The sequence below is a fragment of the Columba livia genome, chromosome Z (assembly GCF_036013475.1).
Source record: "Columba livia isolate bColLiv1 breed racing homer chromosome Z, bColLiv1.pat.W.v2, whole genome shotgun sequence".
Classification (NCBI taxonomy): Eukaryota; Metazoa; Chordata; class Aves; order Columbiformes; family Columbidae; genus Columba; species Columba livia.
Window position 1 is genome coordinate 57,166,354 of NC_088642.1, and position 21,330 is coordinate 57,187,683.

Here is a 21,330-nt window from a genome sequence, read left to right on the forward strand (position 1 = left end):
GAAGTAGGCTAAGAGCTTCCACTAGGAGTAATCTCCTTACCTTAGTCTTTCATGGGTTCATTGCTGCATTGTAATGGGTAGCACATATGGCAGTTTTCAGCTTAAATCCTTATTCACTTTTCCGTCTATGCTGGACATCTGTTGTCTATCTTATACAGAAAGTGAACTCCTAATTCAGAAAACTACTTTGGGCTCTCTGAGAACAATGAAAACAATGCCTGGTTTTTGGGGTGGCTGTTACTCCATCCTATCTATCTTCTATGTTTCTGAGGCTCTAAGAATGAGGAAGAGGAAATTAAAAGTGGAAGGAGTCTTGGATGCCAAGTTCTTTTCTTAATGGTTTTTCTAAGCATTTTAATCTTTAAACTGCAGTACTGCAACACATTGTTTATCACCGGATGAGGCAGATTTACCTATGTAATAGGCCTTTGAGTTACGTTTTGTAAACCAGAATCAGAATTACTCCTTAGATGTTCCTTTCCAGACGACTGTGGGCAGCAAGTGAAAAATCACTGGTCCAGGGGCAAAGATGAGCCACTATTCTGAATGTGTAGCACATGGCACTTCCTCAGTTCAGTTGTGTAAAGTTTTTTTTTGTTTTTATTATTTCTGATTGGGAAGTGCATTGTTTGCAATGTTTTGTTTCAAATATGCCAGAGAAAGCTTTAGTTTAAAAGGAGATGTGTTGTATAGAGCTGAGCATATGGAAAAAAGACTAAGATAGAGATGTTGTCAACCACAGCCTGAGCTGTAAAGCAAAGTAAATGTGGTTTTCAGCGTCCAGAAACCAAATCAACAGAATATTTCTGGTGCTGTGTATATAATTTGAAAGAAACTTCCACCAAATTCGTGTTGTCCTATGGAGGCTTTTTGCTGTTCCTTGTTTACTGGACGCGTATTTCTTTTTGAAGTACTGTATTACTTTGCGTTATAGTAAATCTTTGTTTATTTACATCCTTTTTTACACAAGTAATTTAAAAATAGTAACTCTAGTATTTTTGGACCTCATTTTTTCCCTACAGATACAGTTGCTTCATTGAAGTTCGTGCATTACAGCTCACCTTATGGTTTCATCTATTAATTTCTTAAGTACTTTGGTTCTTTGGTACACAGGCTACGTTTGCGTTTTACGCATCTACAGCAAGTATAATCCTTGTTCATGATGTGGTACAAATATTAACAGGTTTTCCCAGTGTCTATCTGTAGCATCAGAATAATCACAACCTGTTTAATTGGTTATGGTAACATACTGTGCTTGACAGTATCTTAACCATTCTTTGTTGACCAGTCTGAATTACAGGTATAATGATGCATTACACTTTTTGTAGAGGTTTGTTAACAAATCAGTGTCTTGCATAAGCTGAAGTTCTTTTCTGTGGATTTTAGCTAGTTTATTCTTTGTTCTGAAAAGCATTGCTATAAGTAATGCTTTTGTCAGATTAATATTTTTGTATGATTTTTAGGTCATACAGGAAACCAAACTTAGGCAAATATACACAGCAGAAGAAAAATACATTGTTAAAGTATCTGCTTATACAAACCTGACCCTCTCTACTAACTCATCCCTGAGGACAGCACAGTTTCTGACTAGTTCAGTGGATACAGATGAAAGAAGACAATTGGAAAATGAACAACAGGTAAGAATATATATTTCTGTGCTCTATATGATGTGAACTGCTGTCCATTTTAGCATGCAATAAGCACAGCCTACTTGCGTCACAGCCTACTTGCGTATGTTAGTATGGTATGTTTGTAGTGCGAATGCTAGTGGTGTGTATTCTTTTATTTCAGGACATCAATAACAGGATAAAGTCATTGGATATGCGTTTGACTACACTGTTTGCGAGACAGAAACAGCTGGAACACAGGGACAATGAGCTCAGGCAACAGAAGAAGGAGCTTTTTGAGAGAGGAAACAAGAAGAGACAGTTGGAATCAAAAATTGGTGTGAAGTATGATAGGTAGGAAACAACTCTATTATCGATGAAACATGAACAATTTTAATAAGAAAGGTATTATAGAATATCACATTGAAAGGATCATCTGGTCCAAACTTTCTAGGCAAAAGCACAGTCTAGACAAGACAAACCAGCACCCTGTCCAGCTGGACCTTAAAAGTGTCCGGTGTTGGGGAATCCACCACTTCCCTGGGGAGACTTTTCTCTTGGCTGATTGTTCTCATCGTGAAAAATTTCTGTCTTGTGTCCAAGAAGTATTTTGGCTTCCTCTTACTCCAGTGTGCTTTTACCTTTACAAAGTAACCAATAACTGACCATCAGATACAGGTGATAATAAAGACAAAGATGTTTAGAAATGGAGATTAAAACAGTATTTGAGAAACCATGTAACAATTTCCAAATGGTTTCCTGAAATAAAATCATAGGTTAAAGCGAGAGAGCATTGCAGTCATTACTCAAATATTACCATAGTCTTCTATCATGATAGCACATAACTAGATAATACCATCAGGTATGTAAATGGTACTCAGTAAGCTTGTTAGGAGTTGAGTTGGATCCTGCTTGTCCACAGTATTTGTCACAATGCATTTTCTGGTTTTGTGGGCCTCTGCATTTAGTTCTTCCGTTACTGCTTTGTCGTATGGGAGAACCTGGGCATGGTTCAAGAGGTATTTCACTTATCTTGCAGTCCCAGAAGGCAGTGTACATGAGGTTGCCCCAGGCTTCACACCCTCAACTCCTGTAACACAGTCCAAGCAGACCTTGTACCCTCAAATACTCCTATATGATTATGGCACACTTTTCATTTTCTGAAACTTGGTGCTTGTGCTTGTGTGGACAGCCCTTTTGTTTTGTATGGTGCATTAAACTAAAAAGAGATTGAAAACAAAAAAAACCCAAACAACAAACCTGCAGAGATGTGAGAGGGACCAGAATAAACTGCTGTATAATCACAAGTATCTAGGTTGCTGTGAAAAGAAGCTACTTTAAACGTTGTGGATGTCAGCTTAGCCTCAAAGCCAAATATTGCTCTCAGGTTTCTTATTAAGTGTACATGTATTGTCATGGTGTTTTACTAGAATACAGAATATTGTTTGAAGGTAGGAGGTGGACCTTTTAGCTAAACAAATATTGATTAAATTCTTCCTTTTGAAAAAATAATTACATTCTAATCCCTAACATTCTGTGATTCTTAGTTTTCAACAGGAGTAAGGATCCTAACACTGTTACAGAAAAGGCTGTTACAAATTTTCTTGTGTAATGTGGATCTTTCTGTAGTGATAGCAATTATTTAAATCATCCTTGCAGTGAGTATAACTATTTCCAAGTATTTGTGTTTGTAGTATCTGAATAAAGCTGGATATAATTTTGAAAGTAATATATAATGACAGAATTGCATAGGTTGGAAGGTATTTCATGTAGTCTGTAGTCCAGCTGTGTTCTCAAAGCAAGGTCAACACTGAATTCACACAAGGTTTTTCAGGGCTGTATCCTACTGCATCTTTAAAGTCTCCGTGGAGATTGCACAACCTGTTTGGACATCCTGTTCCACTGCTCAACTGCCCTTATGGGTTAAAAGTTTCTGCTGACATCCAGTCTGGATCTTTCTTCTCTCAACTTATGTCCACTGTCATCCTTTTGCTATGCATCTCTTATAAGAGCCTCATTCCATTTTGTATAGCATGTTCCTTGTGGGAGGAATATTGGGGGGTTGCTATTAGTTGCTGCAAAGCTGTCTCTTGTCTAGGGCGAACAAGCTGAGCACTCTCCTCTTGTTCTTGCAAGCCCCTGACTGCTTGCTGTTCAAGTTTGCTTCAGTTTGTTGATGTTTGGGGCAGGGGACGAGACTAGGTGTGGTGCTGAACGGAGAGGAAAAATCACTCTCCTCCTGCCTATGCTTCCATTGATACAGGCAAGTGTACTGGGGGGCCATGTTGCTGCCAGGGTGCTCTACTGGCTTATGCTTAGCAAATTTTCCACCAGTACCTCAAGTCTTTCCCTGCAGAGCTTCTCCCCAGCCTGTCTGTGCTGAGGCTGTATCACTTCCAGACCCACTTTCTTTGCAGGGGCAGGACTTGGCACTTGTCCTCACTGAATCTCATGAGGCTTCTGTTGACCCCTTCCTCCAGCCTCAGGAACCCACCTCGAGTGGCTGGCCTGTTGTGTCCCCAGTTTAGTGTGAAATGTGACCAGAGTGCTCTCTGTCTGCTACTCTGTGTCACTGGCAGAGCTGTTAAACAGGACAGGCCCCAGTTCTTAATCCTGTGGTACCCCACTTCATACTGGCCTCCAGGGAGAATACAACAGACTAACCATGACTGGCCATGCAACCGCTTTTTTTTAACCTATCTAGTCTGCCTTCTATCCAGACTGTAGTCTTTCAACTTGAGTACAACAATATTGTGGGAGACAGCATTGAAAAAGTGAGGTGACTAGGCCTGGATCCAGCAGCCTGAGAGGAAGAGGCAACTGATGCATCTTAGTGCTCCCACGTTCAACCATTACTGTCTTCCCAGTAGACATGTTCACACAGAGCACATCTAAACAGCACATATGCACATATTTAGAGACAACCAGCTGCACAGACAGACACACAGAGCAGTATATAGCAAACACAGTGCCAGTGGCCTCATCATGTTCCTACTCTGCCTGAACAGGATGGGGCTTACCTAGTGAGACTCATACATATGGCAACATGGATTCCTGAGTCTCCACATTGTGTGTGCACTGTAGCTGCTCATGGACCTCTATCTCCTCATTTGCTGATAACTGGGCATGCAAACCCCAGAGGCTGCAGCCCTGCTCCTGTTGCCTCTACAGGCTGCCTCACTCACCCATGTGCACATGTGCAGAACTGTCTGGGACTCCTTGGTTTCCCAGTAGCCAGCTCAGTGGGCTTCTCCGCAGCAACACACAGGCATACAAATGCACAGAGGTAGCTGTGACTCCTCTGGTCACCCCTAATAGCCATTACCTCTGACATCTTAACCTTTCAACACATAGATATGCCAGCAGGTCTCACTCCTAGAAACAGCAGACCTCATGGTCTCTGGCAGCCAGGCTGGACCCCCTTGGTCCCTCCAATAGCTGTCTCCTCCTGTGGTCTTGCCCTTGGTGACACATGTACCCCTTTGGCTCTCAGGCCACTTCACCTACTTGCTAGCTAGTCTGGCTTGGTCCTCACTATGGATCAGATACTCACTTCCACACCTGGACTTGAACCTGTGGGCTGGTACCATGGACACATGGACCTCTGGTTTGTAATCCCACTCCAGTGACTTAATTCTCACTCTGGTCTTTAGGTGCTGGCACCACAGACAAGTAGGCCCTCTCCTCTGACTTGTGATCTGGTTGTAGTTGCTTGTACTTACAGTCCCATACACACATGTGAATAGAGTCCCTAGCCCAGGAAAAGAGTGAAAATAGAACTGAATAAGAAAAGAGTGTGCCAATTAGGCATGGCTGGACTAGTGTATTGACCAACCAACTGTTTACATGTAACTGTTCCTTTTATCCCCACATCCCTGCATTTTTCTGCACTTCTTTCCAAGTCTCCCCACATTTGGTTTCTCCCCTGAATATCCAGTCATAAGTCCTGCACAGTCCCCAAATGCTTTTCTGCTGGATCCTGTAGCGTCTCCTATACCCCAGCAAACAACACCCCTCAGACCAGAGGGTGCTGTGGTGTTGACTTATCTTGCTGGGTTTCACACCTGGACACTGGTGCTGAGCCTGTCCTCGGACAGGGTGTCCCTTCCTCCGAGTCCTTAATTTGAGTTCCTGCCTGCTAGGGTGCCCCTGTGCTCTTCTGGGCTTGTGGAGATGAGTGTTTCATGGGCTGATGGCTCCTGTGATGGGCCTGGGGGTAGCGAGGGTAGGGTATTATTTGGACTTCCCCCACCTGCTATTGTCTCTCCTTTTTGAGTGTGCAGGTGAGCTTTTACTAGATAACCCAAAGGAAAGCTTTGCTGAAATTGATCTCTTGCCATCCAGTCATTTTACAATGGGTTCATCAGGTATGATGTACCTGTGGTAAATGTTTGTTGATTCTTCCTGATCACCTCCTCCCTGATGCCCCTAGAATTGTTTCCTGAGGGGACTTACTGCACAATTTTTCCCAGGGATCAAAGTAAGAATGATCAGTTTGTGGTTTCCTGGATCATGCTCTTGGCCTGTTTGGCCATTTTTAAAGATCTCTAAATGCTTTGCAGCTCACTAAACATCATGAATATTCATATGAAGTTCTTCATAATTATATGCTTTGGGGGTTTAAAACAAGTGAAAATTCTGGTTTTCCGCAGTAAGTTGAGGACACAATTTTATTTTTACTAGTATATGTATAACAACAATTAAGCAAACCTTCTGAACTCTCGTCTGTTGTATTGTTGCAAGGAGACCGTAACAGAACAAAAACGTCATCCTTACACTGATTTTATTTTTAAATCTGAAATTTACAGAAGTAAAGGAGTGTGGTTACTGAGTGATCCCCTTAGTAGCCAAAATCAGTTTTTTTAATTATGATTTTTGTGTCTTTTTAATTTCTTAGGTTTAAAGTGTATAGACTGGGAGTGCCTCTAATGTGTTTGGAGTGATTAGATGTACATATTCCTATTCTTGCATTTTTGTACTCCTTGTTTTTAATCAGGATTAATCAAATATTGATTCCTCCCATAGTTTAAGACAGCTAGAACAAGATGCTATCAACCTAGAGAAGGAGTCTCAACAGGCAAATGCAAAGATCAAAGAAATAAATATCCAGAAAGTAAGACTTGTTACTGAATTAATGCATCTCGTAAAGGTACGTATTTTTAACTTAGTAGTAACTATTGTGAAAAGTCAAATTCTTGTTACTTAAGTAGAACGTATGCAATATTTTAATGTGTTTCTATAAATGTTTACAAGCTAACTTGCTTCAAGATAAATATCTTCTGAAGCTTTTACGAACTTGAACTTGTTCCTCTGTCATTGGTTCAATGTGTAGATTGTTTGCTTGTGTGGATTTAGACTTTTAGTGACTGAAATCTTACAATTCATGGCCTGATTCAGTAAATACAGGAATGAACTAGGAATCGACTGTGTAACCATTGCAGCCTGTACGTTTTCACAGTACTGCATAATTCTGTGAACTGTTCCTTCCATCCTAGTTCATAATCTCCTTTTTTGTTGCCATTTTTATTTAAAGAGAAAATAAAAAGTTGTAAGGAAAACAGTCTGGATTTAATTGTAGCTTTAGCTTAACCTTCCTAATAATGGGAGCAGCCACTTGATGAATTTTCTTAGGTTGTTTTTGATTTTTTTTTTTTTAGTAACAATAAATAGTTACTTTTAGTCCCAAGGGAATCTGCTTGTGCTTTTGTAATCAGCAGGAAGTGGTGCCATTCTTGTATCCACACTGAGCATGTATATTGTTCCTTTGTCATGCCTTACTAATTTTGAAATGTGTTCTCGCTTAACCCTGAAAAGAGTTGAGTATTACCTGTGAAGTGAGGCTGATTGCAGTACGCTTCAGTTGCTGGTATTTATATAATAAATAAAGAAAAAAGTATTCCAAATGGGTGGACTCTTTCTGTTTGTTAATAGGAAAAATTGGAGTGTCTCAGAGATCACCTTTGGGTCAGCTAACAAAAGCAATTTTGAAAGTGCCCAAGAAATGGCACCTGCTTTGTTAGAAGGGTTCCTTAGGTTGTAGGTTGCTTTACAGAACTTACAGAACTTGGACAGGTAATAACAGTACTGAAAACTAACTCTTTTCAAAACTTGTGCCAATGTTCTGTATTCATACCAGGAATTTCTAGAATATGCTTTTGATTTTTGTATTTGTTTCCCATTTCCCAGTACATAAACTTTCGAAGTGTGTTGCTGTTGTAAAAGTTGTTCAGTGTCTGCTCTATGACCTGCCTGAAGGAGGAGTGTCTTACTTTCTTTTTCACCCAACATAGGAAAACGGATTTTGCATGTATGGTGTGGTTCTCAGTATACCTGGGGGTGTAGGTGAGGGTGGATGGTATTTGCCTGAAACAGTTATTGATTACAAAAGGAATTTATTTCAGTTATTTATCAGCTTAATTTTCTTACTTTGTATGAAATACATGGTAGTGCATAATGAAAAGAAGAAAATGGTCTGATACAAGAAAGGTGTTTCATTAGATGTTTTATGAAAATTTTTGAAATCCATACATTTCTGGTCATCCCCAAACCAAACCTCATTAATTCTTCCAGGTTTATGAGAGTCTTTGTACTTTCCTAACTAGGTTTTTAATTACACTAGCTGTAGGCTATTAAAGTGATAAAAAGTTAGGTAGTCGTACGTTTCAGGCATACTCAACTTCTGCCACGAAGGGAATTTAAAACATATATGGGATTTCTATGTGTTTGTGTGGTGGCAATATGCACTACTTTTTTTAAAGAGTTCTGGGGCTTGTGTGGAACAGTCAACTAGAGTGACAGGCTGCATGTGTATTTACAGAAATACACACGGCAGAGTGTACCTGGCACATACCTAATACTCCTCAGTTCTTTACAAACAGCTGACATGAATAGCCTTGTTCCATTATTTCGGATTCTGGCACTGCTTTTGCATGTGGTTCTCATTGTGATGTTGTCTTTGAATAATCTTAACTTTTTCCAGTTTTAATCTTGTTGCATCATGACTCTTTTGTTTTGTTTGTTTTTTTCCAGTTTACTTCTGTGATAATTGTTTTTAAACTGTTTAAGCAGATTAGAAATTAATAAACTTATTCTTATGTCCAAGTTCATGCTGTAGAAACTTTGTGTTGAAATGAGAAATAGACAATTAGATCCCAGACCTTGGCTCACTGTTGTGTTCAGAAGCTGACACTCTCAAAACTTTGCCTTGCAGATCCCCTGGATCTGCAGTTGGAACTTTGTCCTCTCCTGCATTAAGAGAGGACTCCTTTGTATTTATATGCTGATCATAAAAAAAAAAAAAATACTAAACCAGTGTTGTCAGTGCCCCATAATTCCAGGTTTGAAGCTACACTTCACACAATCAAAAACATTGCTAATTTTGAATCCTATAGACCATTCCTGAGGCTGACTCATTTTAGTCTCCAAATTGTCAAACCAGGTTCTGGGCATCACTGAAGTCTGCTATGGAACTTCCGAAATAGAGCCTTCTGTTATACACTGTTATACACTGTTCTAGTTAGGACATAGGAGTCACTGTCAATCCCATCAGTCATTTTGCATTGTCAGTGAGAGAGGCATGTATCTTATGTATTTATTTTCTGACCTTTTTCTATCTCTCTGTGTGACTTCCACCAAAATCCACATGTGTATCTGAGAAAGGATTGAGATGGCTTTGCCTTTTCTCAGGTTTCATGTGTAAGTATATGGTGTAGGGAAGGAGAATGCGTGCTTTTTGGTATAAAATCATCTGGTTGGAAGTGATACGTATATGCTTACAGATTAAAACTACGTGGGGACTATACATCTTTATGAGCTTGGGTCACCAATAAGTCACCTTTTTCATTGAATTTGACAGACATAGTGTTGAAGAACTGAACACAGTGTGAGGTTGTATGCTATGTCTATAAAATTGATAGTTTATAAAGCTTGGTAGTGATTATATCATTATTGAGTCTCTTGTGGAAAAAAAGGACATTTTCTGTTTTCCTATGCAGAATTGCATATCACTGAACATCCTCAAAGCAGATTTGGTTCTTCAGAGCACTGCGGTGGCTGCTGAGAAGAACAGACTAGAATCAGAGTATAAAGCAGCAAGCGTACAGCTAAGAACTTCCGAGGTAACAATTTCTATGAATACTGGGGTATTTACTATGAAAACATCTTCTGTGGAAGCCTTTACATTATAGAAAAGGATGATTCTGTCTCTGTCTTTGTTTAGAAATGGATATTAGTGTTGCTAAATATTTAGCCTTGATTTCTGTAGTTTGACTTCAGCCTCTTCATTTAAAGCTGAGCAGGAGCTTTGCCTTCCTCAAGTAAGACAGCTTAGCTTCTGTGAAAATGTGCTGAGCAGTCACGTCCTGGATCTTTTTGTCATAGTGCATACTCTCTGTAAAAAGGCTAGCTGTTATTTGAAAGTAGTATTTTTCTTCTAAGCCTGTTGTAGGCAAGTAGCCCCAAACCACATGGGAAAAAGTACTGTATCAGAGTAGAGCAGAGCTGTTTTACCTTTCTTTTAGAGCTTATTTTCTCATGCTGTAATTAAATGCCTTTTTTGAAGGACAAAAAGGAGTATAAGTAGTCCTGTTGATGGTATTGGGAAGCTATGCTGTGTTCAGGTGAAAAGACTATATCTGGGGAATTAGTTCCACAAACAAGTACTCTTTTCTAAGAGCAGAGGACTCTGTGGTCTCTCATGGATTGGTGCATAGAGGTCAATTTTTGTATTTGGATATTAGGCTTTAGTCCCTTTTTAAAAAAATTCTCTTTCCTCTGTTGCCCTGTGAATGATGTATGTTGTACATTCTGTGGTTTATTTCTTATTTTCTGCCTCAAGAGGTTCATTTCCATGGGAAAAACTCAGTACTTATTAGTTTGATCTCAAACTAAATATTATTTGAAAGAATACGTTTAAATTGGTTTCTTCCAACTTCTTTGGGGCTTTAGGTATGATACATTGGGTATGATCCTACAGCAGTACTGAGTTACAGTATTCTTGCTCCAAAGCTGCCTCTAAGGGTGCCATCACAACACTTCAAGGAAGTCTCGCAAACTGTTGCTGCATATTTTTTTAAAGTAAACAAACCTGCAAAAAGGAGGAAGCCAAACAGAAATAGAAATAAGTATGCTTTACAAATGCTGTGTAGTGAGCTAAATTGGAGCCTGAATATTACAATTATGGGACCATTAATTCTCTATTTAATCCTCAGGTCATGTGCTGGTTATGATGCAGTCATTGAAATTGGAATGTTGGGTATCAGCCAAAGAAGCCACTAAACTTTGTTAATACTTAGGACTTACTCATGGTGTTTATCTCCCAAGCAATCCTGAGGTATTTATAATGCCCAAGTATAATAAATATCTGATTAAGATTTGAAGCAAACACAAACCCCACTTAGTACATCTAAGAGAAGATCACATATGTTCCTTTTGTGAGGTCTTGGAACTGGGATACTGAGGAGAGAGCATCATGTTTGTTGCTTTATGGTGAGGCTTTTAAACCACTTAGATGGAAAGGTCAAAAAAGTGTGTTTTGGAACAAGTCAAATTAGCAACAACAGATTCTAGGGTTTGTATTTTGTCATTGCAGTTCAAGTGGGAACCTTAGTGTTACTTTAACAACTTCTTGTATTTAATTTATTTAATGAGCCTACAAAGCAAATCTGTGTTGGTGACCCATGCTGAACATGAGGGAGGATTTTTAGCCCCATCTGCTCGTTAGATAATTGGCACAGTTGCCTGCATGTTTATGATAGTTTTTTGAAAGAGCCTTGCTAATTGTTTTGCTTTGATAGCTTGTTAATTTTCAGGTTCATTTGGTGTAAATTTAAATCATTGGTATTAATACTCAGTATGTATATCGCAGCATTTGCTCCTTAAGCCAAGTTTTAAGAAAATGCAGATTCTGTTTTTCTGTGTGTAAATCTCTGAACTTCAAATAATTAAATGCTGTCACCAAGCCTGCATTCAAACTTGAATTCCTGAGAAGACATTGGCTACTAGTAACTATATTTTCTTTAACTAGCTTCTTATTTTGCCCAAAACCAGTTACAGTGCTGATGAGCACAACAGAATACAGATTGCTTGTGCAAACAAAATGTGATTGGTTTCTGCTGTTAGGGAGATGCCTTTCAGGAAGCTGTAATTGCAGCCCTGCAGTAGTACAACACTTCCTTGAAGTACCCGGATTAAGCTCCTTCCAAGTCGGTTCTTATGCTGTTGGCTAAAACAAATGTAAAGTTCTGTCTAGGCTGTGATTTTTCATGGTAGCATCTCTATTCAAAATAGTAATTCTTTCTACTTAGAGTTATTTTTTTATCTAAATGGGTTTTATTGAGGCACTTTCTGGAAATCAACACAAACCTTAACATCGCCATGCACTTTTTAATATATAGGAGGGAGAAGTAATCAAAACTTGTGTCTTTTTATTTATTTGTCTAAATTCTATTTAGCATGTACTTTATTATATGCTTTATTGAGTACGTGCCAAACAAGTGTTTTCCTTCTCACACCCTGAAGAATTTTGCTTGCCTTACGTTTGAGTCTGGCATGTTCAGTGTTGAATCAGCTTCAGGTTTTCAGTGCCTAGAAATCAACCTGAAATGTTCCATGCAGCCCTGCATGGTTTCAAGTGGGAGCCTTATGTACAATTGAGAGCTGAGATTCCCCACTTCAGATTATTCAGAATTGGCTTTGGCTTTGGAAATGGTCAAACACATGAGCATAAAATTGATGTTTCTGGTATAGAAAAATATTGGCATGTTGCTTTTCACTTAATCCTTTGCTTTCGTTGTCATGAGATCAGACATGTTTTGGATGAAGCCAGTTGGCTTTTAAATTTCTGGGATCAAAAATATAGTCCAGTTTCAATTTAGAAATTTCTAAAATGTATCTAAAATATTGTTTGTTGAATGTATTACATATGTGCTTACATTTGCATATGCAGATATATAATGAAACATGAGCATTGTGGTGTAGTTTTATTTGTGATAATTCAGAATGACATGAGATGTTGGCTGTAACCAAAAAGAGGGCCATCCACTGCTCATTGCTTCTTTGTCTGTGTAGCTGTAATGCCAGTCCTTCTTGCCCCCTTGTGACATGTACCTCCTCCTCTACAGTAGACTTTATGAAGGGGGAAAAAAGTCTGAAAAGGGCCTTTTTTTTTTTACCTTTCTGAAAACATCGATACAGCATAGAAAAATAACTTTACAATGTGTTTGTGAAGACTGTGAAATGCTTACCTCTAAAACGAAGTATGTTTCCTAGTGCTTGGTGGAAAGAAGGAAGATCAGGATTTTTGACTTGATAATGCTGTAAAGAACAGTAGCCCTAATTCTTGAGTGTGGGAACTCAATGATCACTCTTGATCACTTTAGTTACTACTGCTTCTGTTGTATTTAGTATATAAAAATTAATTCAATTGCCAGAAAGTAATGTGAATTGCTATCAATGTCTGTGTCCTGTATTTTAAAAATGTGTAATGAACACTTTTCTAGCTATATTCTTCAAATCAACACTTTGAAATTTTTTTGCCACTGGGGGGCTCCCATTAACTGAAGTACACAGCAATAAAAACTGGGAAGATAAAGCTCTCCCAAGTGTAGGAGCATAACTAAACTTTCCAGTCAGAAGAAAGTTCTGAAGCAAAATATTGTTCATATGGATTTTGAGCTAGAATTTTGTGCTTCTGAAAAAAGTGAAAACTGTATTCCCATGGTGTTACTGGGTGTTAAAAAGATGGATTGCATGTGTAATCACCAAGTAAATGTATAGTAAAATAACTTGGGTTAAAAGCTCCAGTGGCTTGGTACATAGTGACAAGTATTTCTGGGAGCAAAGGTAAAGAGATACTTAAGGCTCTCCAAATTTCTTTGCCTGAATACTGCTTATTTGACATAATTGTTAGCTTAGTGTTCCATTAAGGTATCATATTTTGTGTATTGTATTTTAACTACTGTTGTGGTAGCATGGCATTATAAAAGTCATAGGGCTAGGTTGGCCACTTACCTTGTAATAAATTCCAGAGTTTAGCCTTGAGACCACTGTTCAGAATCAGAAACTGTACCTTCTTTTCACTTATTTTTCAGCACTAGTTTAAAAATTATGTTTGTTTCTGGTTTGTAATTTGCTGGCTGTATTACAGAGGTAGAATATGAAACAGCAAAGTACTTCTGATTGTTTAATTATGATGTTTACTCTGTAAAATTTAATGTAAAATACCATTCAGTGTACATCATGGTCACCATGTTCTCTCAAGCAGATAAATACAGCAGATAAATACAGGAAGCTAAAAACCAATAAGGCTTATAGTTGTGTTTTGGCTTGTAAAGGATTTCAAGTAAAATAGTCTATTTTGGGACATATGTTGAATCTACATGCACAGTTGTCTAGTTGAGAGAAAATAAATTTAGCTATATTACAAGAGCATGATTTTGATCAGTTTACCTTGGCATCTGTTGACTTCAAACAGAGAAGCAGTATGAGTTCTGTGTGTGGAAAAAACGATTTTTGACCTTTAAGCAGTCTGATTTTACCTACATTCTCTGATTCAGATGTTTGTTGCCAGTATGCTGGTGTCACCACTGAAAAACCATAATAAAGTAAAAAAATGTGTATTTTAATACCTTTAATATATTTTCTAACAGCAACGGTTTCGTGAACTGGATGATATGAAGCGAGTTCTTACAGAGAACTGCAAGGAACTGCTGAACAAAGCTCGACAGGTCTGCAAACTGAGTCCAGATCAACATCTTCCAAAGGAATTTCAAATTGTATGTACAAACCAAATCTCCAGATATCTTCTAAATTCTGTATGCTATACACCATTCTAACTTGTCTAGCAAGAAAAATATCTATTTTGTATTAGAATGCTACCAGTAAAGGATCATATGTATTTCTGCTAATGTTGACTCATATATTGTCAGTTATGCTTTTAAAGCACCTTTAAATAGTACTGAGATATCTTTTGGCTACTACTTAGTTCTGTGTGCAGAGGAGAGAAAACTTGATCTGAAATCTCAATTAAAATCTGTACTCCTGTGTTTATAGAAGTAATTAGAGGATTTTTCTAGCTTCTTGCTCTCACGGAGCAACACAAAAAACCTGGAGTCTGGGCCCACCTGCTTACCTGGAGGTCTTCCAAGCTTCTAGAAGTATTTGCGTGATTTAATTAGCATAGCCCCTTGCTTATAGTAAGTCTGTGAGCATCTGTACCTGCACAAGGTGGGCAACTGAGGAGCAATTAATTATGTATCTTTGTTATGTAATAGCACATCTAGCCTTCTTTCTGTGTCCAGAATAGTTTGCGAGGGAATCTTACTGTGTTAAGTTTTAAATATGTGACATCCTGATAAAAATTAATTAAATATTTTATGGCTTATTTGATTTCTTTTTGGCAAACTTGTGTCCTTCATTAGCATTGCTGTGCATCCTTTCTCTTGTAGGCTTTTCAGGCCCTTCCGAACACGTTGGAGGAAATCGATGCTTGTCTGAATGAGGAGAGAACCAGGGCCTCCTGTTTCACAGGCCTGAATGCTTCGGTATGTTCACTGCTTTCCCTCCGCCCTCCCATCTTCCCCCTCCACCCGTATTGTACTTGCTTCCCACTCTGTGCTAGATCTCTTGGTATAATAAGCTAGACAGCAGGAACAATGTGTCGTAAATGCCAGATTCTGCATCTATTAGAATTTTAAGTAGGTTCTTCCAAAAGAACAGTGTGTTCTCTGGCTTTAAAAAAATAAGTTGCAAGAACCTGATATAAGCAATGCTATACAGTTTCTTTGCTTTAAAGCTAGAAATGTGTCTTGTTCAGTGTGCAGTGCAATGATCTATGTAATTGTGTTTCAACAGAATCAGTGCAGTGTGATATTTTTACAGTCAAGGTTTAGAATTTGGAAACACTTTGTTGACTGCTTGGTTATTTTTTTATTCTGGCAGGTTGTTGAAGATTACAATAAGCAGACAGAAGAAATACAGCAGCTGACAGAATTTTTAGAGAAAAAGAAAAATGAATTGGATACCTATAAGCAAAACATTTCCAAGGTAATAGCTGAAATTATCACTTTTGTATCATTATGTCTTTATTAGGGTAGAATATATGTACAAAAATAAAGGGTAACACTCCAAGTTGCCTTGAGTGTAATCTGAGATGTTAACTTCTGTAATTATGATATTTTTGAATTTAAATGCTATCTTAAAGGAAAACTCAGTAATTAAAATGCTTTTACATTGAAATGTCTGTTTCTAGGTCAAAGAAAGGTGGCTAAACCCCTTGAAAAGTCTGATTGAACAAATTAATGAGAAGTTCAGTAGCTTCTTTAGTTCTATGCAGTGTGTTGGTGAAGTTGATCTTCACGTGGAAAATGAGGTATGATTTAATTTTCACATGGAAGAATAACATTTGTCTTTTCGTACATCACCTTTTGCCTGTATATTGCTGGAGAAAAAATAACTTTTTTTTTTTTTGCTAAAACTGACTTGTCAGTCTGATTAAAGGAAAATGAGTCCTTGTCCATATGCACTGCACAGGACTTCAACTCACTGACTTATGTGAGCTATGCACAGCTTACAGGGCTCATTTAGAAGCATTGTGTTTACTTTAGCTGTAACTCAGATTTATTAAGTTAGTGATTTAATTCTACATTTTTAGATAAGGTGCGCTATTCTATTATCATTTAGTGGATAAATCTGCTATTATTAAGTGTTGTATTGATTGTAGTTTCTACTCAAGTCTGCTGGCATTTTGTCTGTTTTGGAAGTAGCAATCACATGGCCCAGCCTGTTACGTCCTCGGTAACATTTATAGGCAGGATTTACCTCTGACTAAGAGTTTAAAGCATCAGTAGTACTCTAGGGAGGAATATTCAGTGCAGTGGGCTGAAGAGAAATTGCGTGTTTTGTTTTAAGTTGGTCTCAATGATGATTTTAAGACTCTCGTATATATTGCATATACTGAACAATAGTTAAAGTGACACTTAAACATTTTGTTTGCTGTTTTCAAGCAGCTTTTCTTAAAATACTTCAAGTGGTAGTTATTGAGGAAGAATAGTGACTGACAAAGCTCTTTACATGAACTGCATAAAAATGTGTTGTATTATGAAACAGTAGGACATTAAAACATGGACTTATCAGTTCTTTTAATAGTTACCTACAGAGTCAGATCTATATTGCAGTAATATTATCTTTTATCTAAAAGTAAGTTGTGAGAAAGTATATAGAAAAACCGTAGAGTAGTGTAAAAACAGAGGGAACCTGGACTGTCTTTCTGAGTATCTTCTTTGGAAGGTCTTGCTTTTTTCTTGCAAAGATGTCACAAATAGTTTAAGAGATTAGCTAGTGGTCCTGTGCCAATAACTAACACTTCTTCATCAAGGCATCAATGCCTATAATACAAAGAGGCAGATAATCTGTTCTAGAGCTTGGATTCCTTACCCTTCTCTGCAGGAGACTCTTTTGCCCTGACCTGCAAATATCAAAAGAGAAACCCTTGAGACAGAATTACTTTTGTTACAATATTCCTGTGATACTGAAGTTCAAGCCTCTGTTAGCCTGCCCTGCAGGAACCGTGAGATCTGATAACACCTCCTGTGTGAAACACTTGGCTAGGTTCTTCCTTGACATCCTAGCAGAAGCCTCAGTGAACCTTATGACTTGGTAACAAGAATTCAGAATGCTAATGGTGATAGCCCTCACCTTCCTCCATTCCCCACAGGGAGTTTTAAGCAGCATTCTTGACAGGTCTTGGAATATCTGTCAGTTACATGAACTGGTATTCCCAGTAGTCTGGCAACAAAGACCTGACTTTCTGGTGCCATTGTGGCTGTGAAGGAAGGTGGATCTTTTTTACTGGAGGTTTTGCCAACCTGTGCCTTGTAAACTTCTCCGAGCCAAGTTTCAGTCTGTGCCAATGCATATGAAAGTACAGTGGGCCTAGAGGCCTTAGATCCTCGGGTGTTTTTTCTCTTTATATTAAGTCATTGTGTTCGTCATGTCTCACAGCCTCATCCCTTTCCAAAGAGTATAGCAAAAGCTTTGCAGGTATTTGTTGGGGAAGAAACAGTAACTAAATTGTGAATTTAAGGATATTTGTTCACACCACTATGCTGTATTCCTGGTCATAAGCAAGGCTGACTGTGAGTCTGTTGAGATTGATCATGACAATATAGTACCAAATTGTACTAAATGGAGGAAGTTCATCTAAGCCATGGTGCTCTTATCTTCACTGATTCGGAGAATGTCTTATTAGCAAAATACCACCTCCAGAAAGGTCAGTGCAGCAACATTTATTTGTTTTGAAAGCATGCCACATGATTTTCCTTCTTAGGCTCCTGATTATCAGGCATGGATATTAAACTACAATCTGCAAATCTGAGAAGCTAATTATTCTTTTGATAAGCTGCATAAAATACCAAAGAAGAAATTTCTTCCATAGCAGGGGAGAATGAAATGGTAACCAAAATCATCTTGAAAATAATTTTAATTGCATTCAGCATTGCTTTGTTCCAGTGTGCAGGATAACAAAAGTGACCTGTCTTCAAAACTGGAAAAAGTTGACACTTAGCAACCATGAGTTTATAACTATGTTAGGTCACCTTCATTCTCTCCTAAGGTGTGTATGCATTTGTCTCACCCTGAAGGATTCACAGTTCAGTGTTTCTACAATACCGGTACACCAGAAGCAACAGAGATTTGTAGTACATGAAAGTAAATGCCAATATAAGACCTTACACTTTCCAGTCTTGAGGATGTTTGTCTGACTGCAGGTGTAGTAAAACACCAGGAACACCAAAACATGGCTTATCTGAGAGGATCTGATAGATCCTCTCCAATGTTAAATTCCATCTGGTACAGGGAAAATTGCTGTCATGGTGGAATTTGTAGGGGCTTTGTATGTCAATCTGCTAGTGGAGGAAAGGGGAAGGATTTAATTAGACTGCTTGCAGTTGAAGAGGTTGAAATGGGATCCTAATCTGCACACCACCCCTGCCACCACATAACCCCACTGTTCAAGTTGATAGTATTATGTGCCCTACTACATTTTTTCTGATTAATGGAATATATAGGGGCATTGCTTTCTCCTTTTTCTAGCTAAGAATTTTTTGTCCATTGTGATGTTCTTAATATGTATGCAGTCTTTCTTACTAGGGATTTGGAAATTAACAAATTATTGTCACGGGGAGGGAGTGGTATTGAAAATTCTCTGTCTAACAAGAATAGATCAGACTTAAGGAAAATATATGAAACAGAATTAATATATTGATATTAAGTTGAACTTGAGTAGTTCATAGACCCATGTAAAACATTTTATGTAAATATCCTTTGATTTGTATATCATTATCAAATAAGCTGCCATACAGAGAAACTGAGTTTAACAAGTACTGGCTTTCATAGGAGGAGTATGACAAGTACGGGATTCGCATTAGAGTCAAATTCCACAGTAGCACTGAACTTCATGAATTGACTCCATTTCATCAGAGTGGAGGTGAGAAGAGTGTTTCCACTATGTTGTACCTGATGTCCCTACAGGAGCTCAACAAATGCCCTTTCAGGGTTGTAGATGAAATTAACCAGGTAAGGATCAATATTGCAGTATGCAACCTCTTGCCTATGCAGATGCTTATGACATAGCAGACGGAACAGGCTTGGTTTTTTTTTCTTTTAGGGAATGGATCCAATTAATGAGAGAAGAGTTTTTGAAATGGTTGTGAAAACTGCTTGTAAAGAAAGCACATCTCAGTACTTCCTTATTACACCAAAGGTATGTTGCGGAAAATGAAATAAAAAGCTCAAAACTTAAGTTTTGTGTGATAATATCCCTGTAAACACTGTATAACTTACCTCTGTTTTACCTAACAATGTAATATTAAAGAGAACTGTGAGAGAATTTGTCAATTTTAAGGACAGTCCTAGCAGACAACTCATACTAAGGCTCTTCTTGTCATAAACACATTCTGGAAGTGTGATCTCTGTGGAAGTATCACAAGTTAGCCACCATTGGATGGGGTTACCATGTAACAAGGCTGTGAAATGTAATTCCTGTAGCTTACACATGGTTGGGATTGTAGCAGAGACCAATTTCCAAACAAGTCAGATAATGATACTGGAACAGGCTAGTGCTGCTGATGTTCGAAGAACTAGAGGAGTCCAACATTAAGGAGGAAAACTATTCAAGAAATAACCTGATATTTATAAGGTCAGAAAATTTCAGTGCTATACTCCATGGAGAATGGCTTGAAGAGGACTTTTCAGTCAAGAATGACCAGTGCTTAATTGTGCTCTTCTGTTTAAATAATTTAAAGGAAAAATAATTGATTTAGTAGGTGTGATGCTGTGGCTTGAAAGAACTATTAAGTATAGTGGCTCTTCACCTGCACCTTTGACAGAGGCTAATGTTACGTTCAGATTGAACCATTGAAGGTTATCAGTACATCAAAAAGGCAGGCATTCAGTACTGGGCTTTATGCTTTTTATTAATATTAGCAGTTAGCCTGCATCCAGTACCTCAATGTATTTTAGAAAATCTGGCTGGTATGTACTGTTCTTTTCTGTAAATAGCAGTTGAAGGACCTGAGAAAAGCCATCAACAGCATTTAACTGATTGAAAGTCAGAGGAAGATGATGCTTGATGTTCCTTCTAATCTTGCTGTATATGTACCTCCACACACTTTGGTGGTTTCCTGTCCACGTTTCTTCTTTCTTGTTCTGTGTGTTATCTATCGCCTTTTTGTCTTCTTGTGATTTCTGTCCTTACTGGATCTGCTTTTCTGCTCTCCTACTTCTATAAATAAGAGAGTGGTTTGGATGTTGAAAGGGTAGAGATAGCTCTACTACCTATAATGCTTCCCACACAGAAGGAACTGTAGAAAATTACTGTCTAGGGTTCAGAGTCTGTTTTAAAAGTTGCGCTCATTATCAAATTACTAAGAACAGACAAGGGGGAAAATTGAGTGTGCAAAGCTAACTGCACAGTTCAGAGTAAAAATGGTAAAGCAGAAGTAAGACATTTTGGAGGCTTAAAAAAAAAAGTCCATTTAACATTATGATAAGAGGAAGATCAAGGAATGTGGTGCACCAGTATTCAGGAGCAAGAAGGTATTTCTTCTTTCCTTTCTCTCTCTTTTGATCAACTGCAAGTAGGTGATCACTACAGCTAACATGGTGAAGTTACAGTGGCCTATCACAAAGAACATTGTTGAGATGGCACTTCCTGTAAAGGTTTTAGCTGATGAGATAGTTTGAGTGGGCTGCATAAGAGGATAACTAATAGGCTGTACAGAGCAGGCTGAGGAGGAAGCCAGATTCTGCTGTTGCAGTGACTTGCCTGCAGTTCCTGAGCCTATGCTGTAAGTCTTCACTTAATAGAAAGCAAGTATATAATCACGTACTACAAAGTATGACAAACTGTCATAGTGAGCTAAGTTCCACGTATCTATCCAGTGGATACAGGAAAAACTGTTGTGTTTTTTTCAGTATGTTGACACTGTTACTCCAGCTATATTTTTAAGGAAGTTACAGAGAGGAAGGGCTGTGGATTAATATGCAGAATGAGTAGATGAATTGAATGTATTCCTTAGGAGTGAGGGGTTTTGGTTTTTTTTTGAATCAGTATTTTTAATATCAGTCTATGCAAATTAAACACGCAAATAATAACTATGTTGGGAGTGAATGCTTCTTTGCTGTAGAGCAAGGTTAGAATTCAAAACAATCTTACATTAGGTAACTT

The 21,330-nt window shown here is 38.1% G+C and overlaps 1 protein-coding gene across 1 annotated transcript in view; it reads left to right on the forward strand.

Annotated features, from left to right (window-relative positions):
• Positions 1 to 21,330, forward strand: part of SMC5 (structural maintenance of chromosomes 5) — a 43,356-nt gene that overhangs the window by 20,879 nt on the left and 1,147 nt on the right. Inside the window, exons 14-23 of the mRNA XM_065045962.1 lie at positions 1,464 to 1,637; positions 1,792 to 1,961; positions 6,633 to 6,756; positions 9,602 to 9,724; positions 14,255 to 14,380; positions 15,053 to 15,148; positions 15,546 to 15,650; positions 15,856 to 15,975; positions 18,999 to 19,178; positions 19,270 to 19,365. Coding sequence (XP_064902034.1) covers positions 1,464 to 1,637; positions 1,792 to 1,961; positions 6,633 to 6,756; positions 9,602 to 9,724; positions 14,255 to 14,380; positions 15,053 to 15,148; positions 15,546 to 15,650; positions 15,856 to 15,975; positions 18,999 to 19,178; positions 19,270 to 19,365 — 1,314 coding nt within the window. The remainder of the gene's footprint in view (positions 1 to 1,463; positions 1,638 to 1,791; positions 1,962 to 6,632; positions 6,757 to 9,601; positions 9,725 to 14,254; positions 14,381 to 15,052; positions 15,149 to 15,545; positions 15,651 to 15,855; positions 15,976 to 18,998; positions 19,179 to 19,269; positions 19,366 to 21,330) is intronic.